Below are 12,856 nucleotides of genomic sequence, written 5' to 3' on the forward strand. Positions count from 1 at the left end.
AAAAAATGTTCACTTTCCAAAGCATATATTCTGCAGTTCACTGAAAGTACATATTAGCACCAGTCACTGCAGAATTCTTTCACTCAGCATGAGAACTGTGTTGGTGTTTACAAAACTGTATTCTGATACTGCCAAATTATCCTCCAGCACAGCTATAGTCATTTATAAAGACCAATGTCTATTCACTAAAGCTCAGTTACTGTTGCTTAATCAGACAGCAGGTGACAAGTTCGTAGCTTCTTCTACACCCTATTCATGAGCAGCAATAACATTTTGGTCCATATACAAAAGTTGCTTAAGGATTTTTATAAAAAAAGCTCCAAGCCTCCATTACAGGCCATCATGAAGATGGCTTCCATAATGTTTATTAACATGTCTAATACACCTCAGTTTGAAACAGCAATGCAGTTCAGAACACGGTAAATACAATAGTATAGTAAAGCAGAAGTAAATATTCGTCTGGAGCTCCCTTGCTTTTTTCTTCATCCACTGGATGTTATGACTTTTTTTTAATGGAAATTTCCATTACTATCACCAACCTTCTTGAGCATATCTTTTTTCCCTTCCCTTTCTATTATCTTCTTCCAGTTCTTTTTACTGCTGATTTAAACATACTTCCTTATCTCACCTTGCTATTTCCTGAAATTCTGCATTTAGGCTGACCTATTTTTCATATCGTCATTGTCTTCTGCTCTACTTTTTTCCTCTGCACCTAAAATACCCACTGACATCTGTTGTGCTTCCTAAATTTTCATTCTGTTTGGGATATTTTCTGATGCCACTCCTTGGACAGTATCACACACTTCTGTCCATAGCTCTTCAGATACTCCATCTACAAGGCCAAATCCATTAGATCTGTTCTTCAGCTCCAATACATATTCACTTGGAATATTATATTGCTGAGCTTGTATCTCACTGGCCTAGGTGTTTCTTTTCTTTTTTTTTTTTTTTTGCTTCTGTTAATTTAATTCTAAATTCTGCAATAGATGTTTGTGATTTGAGCCACTGTCAGCTCCAGGTCTTGTTTTTGCTAAATGCATATAACACGTAACGTAATTTAATAAAGATTTTTTTTTTGTTAAAAAAGAACATTTTCATCACTTCCTGAAGAAGTACATACATGATTCTCTCTCAATATATATATATATATATATATATATTTTTCCACCTCTTTGGCTGAAATATTGCTTGCTATAATCAACAAATTATCTTGGTAGAATTCTACTAGTCTATGCCATAGTTCATTCTGCAGTCCAAAGTCGATCGAACTTGCTTATTATTCCAGAATTACTTTGATGTCCATCTTTAGCATTCCAGTCACCTATGCTGAATATAGCATCATTTCTAGTACTCTTTCTAAATGTTTCTTCAGATCCTCATAAAAAAGGTCAATTGGTAAATGCCATATCTTATAGTATGTTTTTGATCATTACAGGATTTATTTTTTTGGAGGGGTATAACAAAGCACTAATTTTGGCACCCTTTTAATAACTATGAGAGGCACACCATGTCTTCTGCAAGATTCTTGACCAGAGTGGAAGATGTTATGATTATCTTTTGTAAATGGGCCAATTTCAATACATTTTTGTTCACTAACTCCCAAGATGTCCATATTTATTCTGGGCAACTCATCTTTAACTATCTCAAATTTACTTTGATTCAGAGTTCTTCAATTCCAAGTTCAAAAGGGTATAGCTCTTTGTAGCATCAGGCTTTACCTTATTTTCTGAGCAAGTGAGCAGGTAGATATGCTGGCTTAAACCCATGCATGTCATTAACTCTAATACTATTTATAGCTGGCCACTGTACTTCCAAAGTAGTATGCTGGACACCTTTAGATCTCAAGGTCTCAATCGTCAGGTGTCATTTTGACATGACTTCAGTTGCATTTGTCAACAGGGTTTTCTTTTTGGGGGGGACCTGGAGCAGCTTGCCATTGCTTTCACCAGTGAATGATATTTATCAGATCTCTCTGACATGACCCACCTAACGTGGATGATCCTACATAGTACAGCTCACAGCTTTACTGTGATACAAAAGCTTCTTCATCATAACAAGGTAACTGTTCAGAAACTCCTATCATTACTGTTTGAAAAAAAAAATAAATGTTCTGATGGAAAAATAATCATGGTACTCTAACTAGGTAATATTTTGTAACAATTGATACCCTTTTAAAAAGGGGGTCTAATCAGTGAATTGCCCCAGTGAACAAACTAAATGAAGTTATCATACTATTCTCAACACTATTTGGGACAAAGGTTTCTTGAATAGGAACAACAGTGTGTATTTAAACAAGTTTCTCCTTTGTATATATTACAGAAAAGAGATACAGCAGGTCTTGCAATGGAATTCTTATAGGCAATTCCATACATGTTTTACAAATCAATGCTCATGTCTTGAGAATAAGTTACGTAAGTAATAACTTTGAACCCTATATATTGCTATACAGCAAAACAGTGAATATTGGAATGTTACTAAGGGCTCTTCTTGTCAGAGTCAGAGTTACCGTTCATAGGAACTAGCTTTGTCACTGGCTGTGCTTTTAGTTTTGGTTATGCAAAGCTCAAAAAATAAGTACAAGGTGATATATAGATGTGTGTGTGTGTGTGTGTGTGTGTGTCTATCTATATATTTCTTTTGCTTTTTCTCCACGTTTGTGCAGCCTAAGAGTTGGTGTCCATAGACAATGACAGATTGCTCCCAAATCGAGCTGACGGTTCAGCTGTGTGTTGTGTTGTTAATTGAGCGTTGCTGCTCTGGTGTGTAAATGTTTCATAGATTTAAATGTTTTCATGTTGACTAATCACATGTCAAGAAACTAGATGCAATTAATCATAGTGCATTGCTTATAACTACATAAACTAGTATGACTTCTTGGATTGCCTAAACATGCAGAGATTTAAAATGAATGTAAGTTAAACAACAGATATGACCAAACATGGATCACAATGCAAACATATGGAGGTTATCCTCTTCATGCATACATTTATTTTGAGTACAGAAGGAAAAGTTACATTTGCTTATACATTCTCCACTCACATTATATTGGCAAAACGCATACATATATTTTGCGTACCATGCCAGCAAGAGCTAGATCTTTTTGCGGTGGAGGGGTCAAATTATTTCAACAGGGAATAAATTTTGATATTCAAAAAGTGGCATCCTTCAGACATGCAATGAATGACAGTTATATTTTATTTCTTGTATATAGCACATTTTAAGCTATAACTCAGCAACATTTAAATTTTTTTCCTTTGTACTAGCCGGATGAAGTTCCTGAAACACTATGCTTTATAAGAATGACACTTACCTTTTTCCACTGGTATAAGTAGCAATGAATGATGAGAGACAAACCAGAAAAAGAAAGGGAAGGACATTGAAAGACAGAGGAAAAAAAAAAGAAAGAAAAAGAAAACTGTTATCACAGATAAAAATGGTGTGACATTTATGTTTCAGAGTATTAAATCATTTTACAATATTTTTAAAAGCATTCTATTAACAGAATCTACAGCTAAACTACCTCTGTTCAACATTTTGTATGCTTACTATGAAAAAGGCATAGGAAGGAAGGGGAAAGACCTATGCAAGAGCTGATCAGACTAAATAAGGCATTAAAAGGTATAACACCATGTGATACCAATTTCTGCATAGAATACATGATACACCTAGATCTACAAAGCATTACGCAGTGTGTTACTGACTCCTGCAGAGATAATGTTACACTCCTGGATTGGTACACAAGCCAAGCAGGCTGTGTAGAGTAATCTGCAGCAGAGCAAACAGCACAGCACATGCATTATTCTGTCTACAGATGGGATGTAAAGATATTAAGCCACACAAATACAAAACAGAGACTACTAGCATGAGACCAGATAACAGAAATGGCAACTGTGATCGACTCAACCAATGCCACAATAATGAAAATGATTAAAACAAATAGTACCTCCATCACAAAATGTGCATTGGTTAGTCTTCGTCGGATGACTGGATTCTAGCGGTCTAAGACACTGTGCGTGGAACCACTTGGTGACTGTTTGAAATATGGTATAAATCAGTTGCAATTTAACTGATGACCTGTCCATGCTGTGTAATTCCAAGCATGATGAGGACCTACTGATATACAGCAAGTCCACCCATGCAAGGCCTGACTAAATATAATGTTCCTCTGAGCTAAACAGGGGAGGGACAATGTTTTTAAAACAAAACAGTCCACTTTGCTTCAATGTTGAAATAAGACAGTATGGTAGACCTGGCATAATATGGCTGATGAAAACTCAATACTATGAATGATACAACCAGTACAACTCACAAAAATGGTGCACTACACAAGACATGCTAGGGTAGCCTAGAAACCGGGGAAAGGAACCATGAATGGATTTAGTCCAAAAGACCTTGGTCTTATTCCAACTACTTCAAACTGCATACTATACGAAATATATAAAGGTAGAAAAAGTACACATTTTAGAGGCACATGGTGTCGAAGTCATTCAATTCATAACTTATTTGACTGAGTGTGAAATGCATGCATGCTTGAGTGTGTGTGTGTGTGTGTGTGTGTGTGTGTGTGTGTGTGTGTGTGTGTGTGTGTGTGTGTGTGAGTCCTTGCACAGCGAATTCACTTATAACTTTGATTATCCTACTGCATTCTCATAGACCACAGTGCTTCCAGTTTAGCATTCATTTTTCTTTCAAACATTACATGAGAATAAAACATTCAGTTAAACATAAGTTTCCATTTTAAAATACTAAAACTAACGAAAGATAAAAAATCACAAATTAAAGGTAATTAGGAAGTGATTGATCTCTTTCATACTTGTTGCCTGACATGGCCTTAAAGTGTCAGAACTGCTTAAATTTGTAAGTGCACTGTTGATGGAATACTGATACAAAGTGAATGGTAAAATGCTCCTCAATGCTTAAAATTAATAGGGGCATGTAAGGCTCTTCTAGCTGTCAAATCCACTTAGAGTTAGTCAGATTAAATAAGTTAATTACTGCCCATTGACTATGCCATGCTTTTCTAAAAAAAAAAAAAATGTCCTTATTAAAAGGAATATACAGTTTCAGCAATTCAAAGATTAAATGTCATGGCTTAATGTTAGATTTTCATTTTTGAAAACTGAAAAAAAATTCATGTTTAGGAAATTAAACATTAAATAAATACTGAAGTCCCGATCAGTGGAATACTTAATATCAGGTTTCTTCTCATGATAAAGCAGAGCTTGATTATAACAAAATATTCAGATAAATTGAAAAAATGAAATTTTAATAATGTTGCATCGATTAGTAGATTCAAATGGATGCAGTATTAAAATGCCCAGTATTTGCAATAAAGTAACATAGTCTGACAGATCTCTGAAATAAATATTTTGCAGTGATGAAAATGATACAGCCTCAACTGAATTTTCATTTCACAATTAAACGTGGCATCATTTTAAGTTCAAATACTAAAAAAGGCTTCACATAAAAAAAAAAAAAAAAAAAATTTTGCCACTTTTGATAGCAATAGGTGATGCAATATATTTAACTTGGCCAAATGCACATACAGTAAAAGAAAATAAGAACTTTCAAACAGGTCAAGCCTTAGTGTGTGTGTGGGTGGAGGGTATGATTAGCTCCTTTAGTAGAAGAATGTCAGAAGATGATGTACAAAACAAATTAAAGCAAGTTATATAAACATTATAGTCAACAAAATTAATTTATAGGCCAAGTAAGAAGTAACTGTGCAATAATACTTCAGTCCAGAATATAGAATGAATACTGGTATCATATATGAATATCTCAATAAACAATCTGTTGAATATGGTTGGGTTTATGATGAGGTTTGTCAGACTAACCTGGGTATTTATAAAAGGGCCTAGCTCAAGCTACACAGCTCATTCTAAAAAGGCCCTTCTGCCATGACAGCCCATTTGGGATTCAGAGACATGCTAGTAAGAATTCTTTATCAGCTAATTGGCATGTCTATGTACCTCATTTTCTACCACGACATGCAGATCGTTGCTTATCTGCACATCACAGCAGTAAATTCCTGCTCATGTAGGTAGTGGCACACGCACGCACGCACACATACACACACACACACACACACACACACACACACACACACACACACACACACACACACATGCGCATGCACACGCACGCACGCACACACACACACGCACACACACACACACAGACACACACGTGCACAAACGCACACACACACACACACACACACACACACACACACACACACACACACACACACACATACACACACACACACACACACACACACACACACACACACACACACACACACACACACACAGACACACAAACACACATGCACACACAAGCTTGCAATCTATAGTTTAGGTGTATTAATATGACATCATCCTCAGAGCTAGCCAAGACATTAACACTCTGTTTAGCAATCAGCAAACTTTGCTACAACATTTGTCTGTCTCTCATGCTTCTTTATTATGCTCACCCTGAAGCTGCATGACCTTGGGGTTGCATGCACTAATATTATATTAAGCCTACTGTCAATCTTATCCCCAAGGTCATGCATGCTCAAAGTGATAGTATTACCACTGCTGATTTATGAGCCCAATCATAAGGATTCAGAAAAGCTTGATCGCCTGTTATCAGCATGAGTGCCAGCATTCACCACAGCTGGTCTGATACAGATGCTCCAATACTGTGTTCAGTGATGTTCTATCCACAGTAGTGTTAATTCCAAAGCTAGGGGGCTAACTGTAACAGTAGGGCCCTTTACATATCTAAAAATACAGACAGACACATATGAACAATTTAATCTTCAGTTGAGCAGAAGTCTGAGCCAAACATGAGAAGAAAAGAAATCTGATCTGTTGCACTGATCTAGTGCTAAATAGCTGGCAGGCAACTGCTTCAGTAGGTCTGCACTCTGGTTTCATCCTCCAGAGTCAAATAGTAAAAAAAAAAAAATAAATAAATAAAGTCTACAGATCACTCTTTTCAGGGATGCTCTACTGATACTCTTCACTTCAACAAACCTGCAATCTCTAAATTTAATTTTGCTTTTCTGTTTTGAGACAAAAGTTCACGTAGAATTGGTGGGAGTGAGCCAATAACTTTTAATTATTTTTCACAGTGGTCAGCCTATTCCCTTAACCCCAAATGTAATTGAATGTACATATAAAAATGACACCGACCCTTAGTATCTGAGTTAATACAGAATCCTTGTTGGATTTGAATTTCACAGGTGATCTACAACCTGGCATCTCCAACATTACCATAAAATGAAGACTTGCTGTATTTCTCTAAGCATTAACAAACACTACTGATTCTAAGCTTGCAGCAAGCCACATGTAATGTGCACACATTTCACTTAAGGGCCAAACCTGAAGGAATGTATTCAGTTTATATTCAGTGAAGAAATTCATCTTCAGGATAGTTTATTTATTAAATCAGTTTGTGGTTAAATGAGCAATGATTGATAATAACATTACTTTCCCTTTTCATTTTTTTGTTTTATATATAGATTTAGTGTGTTTATTTCACACACACAAACACACACACACACACACACACACACACACACACACACACACATATATATATATATATATATATATATATATATATATATATTCTATCTTTGTGCCTTCTAGTCTTTATTTGATTTATATACACAAATATGAGTTTAGAAGGGACTACATCTGAATTATTTAATATTTTCTCTACCATAGTCTCCATCATTTTAAAATTCCAGTCATCTAGGTCATATGTGCTCATGTGTTGTAATTTATTTGTTTTATATTTGTGTTACAAACCATTTCAAATATATTGTAGCTTTCTTCCAATCATTGTAAAAGTGATCAAAACTTATTTTGCTGAAACTCAACCTACTAAAATATGCCATGTTGGGACTGTGATGTTAGTCTCTTCTTGATAGAATAGTACTACAGTCTACAAACATAACATATACAAAGTAGTTTAGACATTTTTAAAAATGCTAAAAACTTCCAACTGGTGTTTTTCAAATCATCAAAATTAAAATGATTTTATAGAATAAAGTGTTAATCAGTAAATAAAAATGCCATTCTCATTGGATTTAATGTTAACTTTCTTATTTTCAAGTAATAATGCCTCATTAAACTGCAAAACATTTAAAAGACAACTGATTTTATAAAACAATTCAGAATTACTTCTTTTCAAAAAAGTTGTCAATACAGATGAAGTCAACATTAACATTTGATCAGACATTTTGAGATGATATTTTTGATATAGTATACAGCTATCTAGAGTACAATATTTAAAAAGCATTATGAAAAATGTTCCTGCTGCTTGTGAAAGCATTCTGTGTTATTGTACGACAAATAAGAAAATCATTAAGAAAAAGCATTTTCAGATCAACATTAATTTTGAAAAAAATATTTGTACCTGATAACTGTCTGAGAAAAAATATGGCTAGAAACAGTAGGCCACTATAACGTTTTAAGTAGAACAAATTCCATTAATGCATGTATAGAAATTACAATTTGTAGGCTATACATATAGAAACATACACTAATTACAACATCAAAAATATGATTGTGTTAAAGAACTGTGCGCTCCCAGCATAGAAATGTTACAATTCCCAAAAACTACAACAACAGCATAGTGTGAGGTAACTTGTTCAAAAATCATCTGAGAAAACTATTGGTAACAGATAAAGCTGCCATATACATTATAATATAGTACAATTATATCTATAGCAATGAAAAAACAGAATGGATGTTTTTACCCATGAAATGTACATATGTTTTACTACAAACATGATAGGATTTCAATACTCTTATGTTCTGTATTTCATATGCAGAAAGGTTTGGTTGTTTTTATTTTTATTTTTCATAGCTCATATGTATTGAAGAGTAAAGTGTTTTACCAGTTCTGAAGTCTATTTGCATGTCATACAAATATTTGATGAAACCAATTCCACAGTTACAAACAATAGAGAATGAGTGATTTGAGAAAGTGACGATAATAGATTAAATCGACTGTTGAAATGCTACTTTCTGTTCCAGTATAATATTATATGCTTCTCGTGAGATTTAGATGATTTTATAATTTTTTCACCGACGAGTATAATTTTAGGATTACAAAATTACAAATGTATGACTAAGTTGAATATTCAGCAATGAGATCCATAAACCACTGGTATGTTCTAAGAGTTTTGAAATTCATCCATTTGCCATGAAACAAACTATTTTATGATGTTATAAAATGCTTCTTAAACATAAGCATGTAAAATTAATTAAAGAAATGTTCAAAAAACAAAAAAAGTAAACAATTCAACATTTTGCATAATGTTTATAGAACACTCAGTATAGATACCAGAACTGATGACTACATGCTGCTTTCATCTAGTAACATTTCAAAACAGCAGTATATTGAAAGCTAAAACAAAATGGTCGTCCCTCTATTATGGCCTTGAATAACAAAATAAAAGATTCATCTTATTCTATAATACAAGGTTACAAGTATTTATGTTTCATCAAAAACGTAAAATACCTTGAAATGATGCATCTTTCAAAAAAGCACAATGGTCCAGACTCCAAAAGTGTAATACTACCCTTACTCTGAAAGACTTGCTCTCAGTTTATGCAACTTATTTCATGTAAGTAGTACCTACAAACAGGCTTACACCAGGGTCATATTCCAGCAGACTTGTTCTCATGTAAGTAGTCACATACTAAGAGCAAACCTTTTGGAATTGGACCAAATGCTTCTCTTGGCAATGAGAGAGGTAGCAGAAAACACAATGCATTCATCATTATTAAAAGCATTTACTTAACGATACCTACCTGCTCAAAACAAAGTAGTCATCCCTCCAAACTGGCAAAAATTATTTCTCAGTGCATCATTAGTGTGCTAAGAATGGTACTAGTCAAGAATACAGCTAGATCTGTGTTAGTTTCTTTCTACCACTCTGAAGACAAATGTCAAACTTTTCTACATACCTTTAGATCAGAAGGTTAAGGAAGTCAAGTTTCATCTTTTAGTAAAAGCAACTTCTGTTGCTTGTTTTATTAAATATATGTAATATATATATATATATATATATATATATATATAGATCTAGGACACTTGCTCGAAAAAGCAAGTGTCCGAATCCATATATACTGATCACAGTTTAACGGAAGTGCTTTAATAAAAAAAGTGCTTCCGTTAAACTATGAAAAAAAAAAAAAAAACACTAATTAAATGTTTCTGCAGGGGGACTTCTAAGGTTGCTTTTGAGTAGTCTGTTTGACACAGAGTAAAGTGACAATGATTTCAGTCTATCCACATAAGACAGATCTTGAATTTTCTTCATAAGGAACCTTTGCGGTCTCTCCAATTGCTGCAGGAGTTTGGAAAGGAACATACCAAAGGCATTGTTGTACTCTATTATTGGCCTGATGAGGGAAGAGTATAGGGGATTATAAGCTCTTTTTTTCTGAAGGCAATGCCCTTAATAATGAGATGAGCAATATAAAATGCCATTCTTACCACTGTGGAGACATGGTGATTAAAGTTAAAGTTGCTGTCAACTTGTGTGACCAGATCTCTCACCACTGACTGTGTGCTTAGAGTATTGCTATTGATGCAGTAATTTGCAGGAACATCACCCTTGCTGAAGGGAAGATAATGCATTTTTTTGCGTTAAGCTTAAAACCGTAACTTTGGCACCAGTTATTAGTTTGTGTAAGACCTTTGTGCAGGATGTTGACATCGATAGAGGTTTCAGTGATTGTTCCCAGTTTGTAGTCATAAACAAACTTGTCAGCCACAGTTCTATAGTTCTAGCCTATACTTCGGAGAAGTAGATTCCAAACAGTAGGTGTCCCAGAACCAGACCCAGTTCTATCAGTTAGCCAGTTTGCAACTTACCTGACAATATATCAAAGCAAAGAAACAAAAATGTCAGCTCACCAAGAGAACTTGGAAAATTCTCCTATCTCTGTGGCTGAACAGGGATTTTATCATTACTCACCTGACAATGTATGGGTTGATACCTAGCTAGGTGAGTTTATCAATGACACCTGAGTGGGGGATTGTGTCAAAGGCCTTGGCTAAGTCTAGTTAGGACCTATGCACAGATATGACTTCATCTAGGGCTTTGGTGACTCTCTTGAAGAAATCCACAAAGTTTAACAGGCATGATCTCCCCCTGACATAGCCAAACTAGGTGGGGCCGAGCATTTGAAGATTTGTTATAGCTTTGTTAATAAGGTCCATGATGATTCATTCCATGGTCTTGCAGAAAAGGCTGATCAGGCTAATGGGTCTATAGTTCCTGGTGTCTGTGGATGCACCCCCTTTGTGCAAAGGGATGACGGTAGTTGTTTTCCATTCCACTAAGATTACACCAGTGCTTATGCTGTGACTGAAAAGCATGCTAAATAGTGATGCTAATTCCTATTTTAACCCATGAAGAACACAGCCTGGGATGTTGTCTGGTTCCACAGAGGCTGTGTTTTTGGCCTTGGGCATGGCATTTAAGACCTGTTCCTCAGAGATACCAGGCAGGGAGAGGGGAGTGAAGTTTTCACTGAACCTGTCAGCCATCAGGTTTGCTACATACATAGGTTCTATATATGCAATACCAATAACTATCAGTTCAGCACAAATCTGGGCCTTACGTTTGAAGTTATTGATGTAACTAAAGAATGCCTTGCGGTTATCCTTAGCTAGGGAAGCCAATTTGGATTCATAGTTAGCTTTGAAGGACTTCACTAGTAGTCTTATCTGCTTGTTCAAGTTGTAGAGGAAGTGTTTCCAGTTTTGAGATCATTCCTTCCTGCCCTTAGACAGCAATTTATTTATCCTGTTTTATAGCCTATTTATGGCAGTTGTCACCAGCCAGGTTTGTTTTTACTTGAAGATCTTGCTTTGCTTCTATCAGGTACAGCAGAGTCAATACAATTGTACAGGTACTTGTAAAAAAAATGGTTTATAACTCAGCATAGGTGTCTGTTCCATCATTGGGGGGAGTTGCTACATAGCTATTTATGCCGTCATGTAAGAGGTTGTAATTGGCCTTGGAGAAGTTTTTTAGTGTAGGTGTTGCTAAGGGGAGGTGGTGGTCTTGTATTATAGTTACTTCTAGAGAGACTGATTTGCGGAGATATCTCACCAGCGATGGCTACACAGTGGGGGAGGTGCAGCTGTTTCCAGTGTTGGCAAGCAACAGGTCCAGGATGTTTGAGCCCTTTGTGAGTCTGTCAACCAGCTGGGTCAGGGCTTTGGAGTTAAAAAAAAGTCCAGGAACCTTTGGGCAAGTGAGTCAGAACACATATAATTTACCCAGTCTATGGACAGGTAATTAAATTCACCCAAAACCAGGGCATTTGGTTGTTTCCTGATTGATTCAAGTAGATCAAAGTAAGCTGAGTAAATGTCCTGATTCATGGAGGGGGTCCTATAACTAGCAATGGCCTGAAGAGAGGTCTTACCTAGAGTCAATTGCACTTGAAGTAATTCAACAGAATTGTGCTGTTTAACTAATCTAGAGGTGTACTTATCTTTAATGAATATTGATGCACTACCTCCATTAGTTCTCACATCTACAGCTTGTGGTCTGAACATGTGGAAGGAAATGTAACCTAGTACAGCCAGGGTGCTCTCTGCAGCCTTAATCCAGGTCTCAGTGACTGCACAAATGTCAGCGTCTTCCAAGTGAGGACCGCTTCCAGTGAGTGCAGTTTCTAGATTAGACTCCTACCATTTAGCAGCATTACTTTGAGGTTAACACTAGGCTATGTAGCAAATAAGCACCGACTGATCTAAAGAAATTAACTAATAAATGTTCAAAACTGAACCTTCAATCAGATGAGTTCTAACTGCACACACCTGCCAC

The 12,856-nt window shown here is 35.7% G+C and overlaps 1 protein-coding gene across 1 annotated transcript in view; it reads right to left on the reverse strand.

Moving 5' to 3' along the window:
• Nucleotides 1–12,856, reverse strand: part of SHANK1 (SH3 and multiple ankyrin repeat domains 1) — a 3,668,399-nt gene that overhangs the window by 394,545 nt on the left and 3,260,998 nt on the right. The window contains exon 18 of the mRNA XM_044059396.1: nucleotides 3,311–3,319. Coding sequence (XP_043915331.1) covers nucleotides 3,311–3,319 — 9 coding nt within the window. The remainder of the gene's footprint in view (nucleotides 1–3,310; nucleotides 3,320–12,856) is intronic.

This window comes from Protopterus annectens, chromosome 17.part0 (genome assembly GCF_019279795.1).
Source record: "Protopterus annectens isolate FY-2018-M chromosome 17.part0, PAN1.0, whole genome shotgun sequence".
NCBI lineage: Eukaryota > Metazoa > Chordata > Ceratodontiformes > Protopteridae > Protopterus > Protopterus annectens.